The sequence below is a fragment of the Neltuma alba genome, unplaced genomic scaffold (genome assembly GCF_004799145.2).
Source record: "Neltuma alba isolate B1F8T4 unplaced genomic scaffold, ASM479914v2 tig00011304_pilon, whole genome shotgun sequence".
In the NCBI taxonomy this organism is placed as follows: domain Eukaryota; kingdom Viridiplantae; phylum Streptophyta; class Magnoliopsida; order Fabales; family Fabaceae; genus Neltuma; species Neltuma alba.
Genome location: NW_021636013.1, coordinates 796,891 through 798,435, shown reverse-complemented (window position 1 = coordinate 798,435; position 1,545 = coordinate 796,891). Strand labels below are relative to the sequence as shown.

At 39.3% G+C, this 1,545-nt stretch overlaps 1 protein-coding gene across 1 annotated transcript; it reads left to right on the top strand.

Moving 5' to 3' along the window:
- Positions 1-1,000: 1,000 nt before the first annotated feature.
- Positions 1,001-1,545, top strand: LOC114711711 (MDIS1-interacting receptor like kinase 2-like). Its single transcript, XM_028896134.1, has 2 exons — positions 1,001-1,202; positions 1,297-1,545. Exons 1-2 carry the CDS (start codon positions 1,028-1,030, stop codon positions 1,536-1,538), a joined length of 417 nt encoding a protein of 138 aa, XP_028751967.1. The 5' UTR covers positions 1,001-1,027; the 3' UTR covers positions 1,539-1,545.

The following is a 1,545-nucleotide window of genomic DNA, read 5'->3' as shown; positions in this document are numbered from 1 at the left end:
CAATAGGATCATTGAATCAACTCGAGCAATTGGAGTTGGCAGCAAATGATCTCACTGGCCCAATACCTAAGGAGATTGGAAGCTTGAGCAAGCTATGGCTCTTGAACTTGAGCAAAAATAAATTTGAGGGAAGCATTCCCTTTGAGTTTGGTCAATTACAAGCCTTATGAGTTCTTGACTTTAGCGAGGGTATGTTGAGAGGGAAAATACCAGCAACACTTGGAATGCTAAAGATGCTGGAAATCTTGACCCTTTCGCATAATAATCTCTCTGGGACCATTCCATCCGATTTTGATGACATGTCTGGCTTGACATCTGTTGACACATCATACAATCATTTAGAGGGACCTCTTCCGAATGTCCATGCCTTTCGAAACATTACATTTGACGCAATAAGGAACAACACAGGTTTATGTGGTAATGTTACTGGCTCAGAGCTTTGCAATAAACATAGCAATAAGCCACAAGGTCGTATGAACAAAAAAGCAAAGCTGTTAGTGTCATTGCTTGTTTGTTTTATGACTCTGATTCTGGCTGTGGGTGGAGTTTTCTATATTCTGATTCAAAATCAAAGAAAACAGAGAATCGGAATAGAGAAGCACAAGCTCAAAATCTTTTCTTCATGTGATGTTTTGATAGGGAAATGTTGCATCAAAAAGTTGTTGAGGCTACTGAGGATTTCGATGAGAAATATCTTGTTGGGGTGGGAGGACAAGGAAGTGTTTAAAAGGCTGAGTTACTTCCAAGTGAATTTTTTGCTGTGAAGAAACTTCATTCAACTTCAAACACAAGTTTCTGCAATCTCAAAGCATACAGAAGTGAAATTCAAGCACTAATAGAAATCGAACATCATAACGTAGTGAAGTTGGTCGGATATTTTTCGAGCCCAGAGCTCTTATTCTTAGTCTACGAGTTCATAGAAGGTGGAAGCTTGGATAAGATTCTAAAATGTCAAGAGCGAGCATCTAAACTTGATTGGGATAAGAGGGTGAATGTTGTGAGAGGTGTCGCTAGTGCAATATTCCATATGCACCATGGTCTCTCATGTCCTATAGTTCATCGTGACGTATCAAGCAAAAACATCCTGTTAGATTCAGAATATCAAGAAGCTCATATCACTGACTTCAGAGTAGCCAAGTTTCTAAAGCTTGACTCGAACAACATGACCTCATTTGCTGGCACCTTTGGTTATGCTGCTCCAGGTTAGGCCTCCATTCTTTGTAGCCAACAATCCTTGCTATTATATTCTATGTAACGCAATTTGACTATTCTCATAGTTTAACATGCTTGTTGCAGAGATTGCTTTTACAATGCAAGCAACAAAGACATGTGATGTCTATAATTTTGGTGTTCTAACGTTAGAGATCTTAATGGGAAGACATCCAGGAGAGTTTATTTGTTCTTTGACAGAGACTCCAACATCTTATGATTTGCCACTTAAGGATGTGTTGGATCAGCGACTTCCTCAACCTTTAAACCTAGTTGTTGAGGAAGTAATGCTGATTGCCAAAATTGCACTTGCTTGCTTGCTTGAATGAAGATCCT

What these genes read in the sequence shown, in the direction of transcription:
- LOC114711711 (XM_028896134.1), top strand. Translation starts at nt 1,028, where the DNA reads ATGCACCATGGTCTCTCATGTCCTATAGTTCATCGTGACGTATCAAGC. An exon ending in CTTTGGTTATGCTGCTCCAG is followed by an intron (nt 1,203 to 1,296) that starts GTTAGGCCTCCA and finishes TGCTTGTTGCAG; the next exon opens with AGATTGCTTTTACAATGCAA.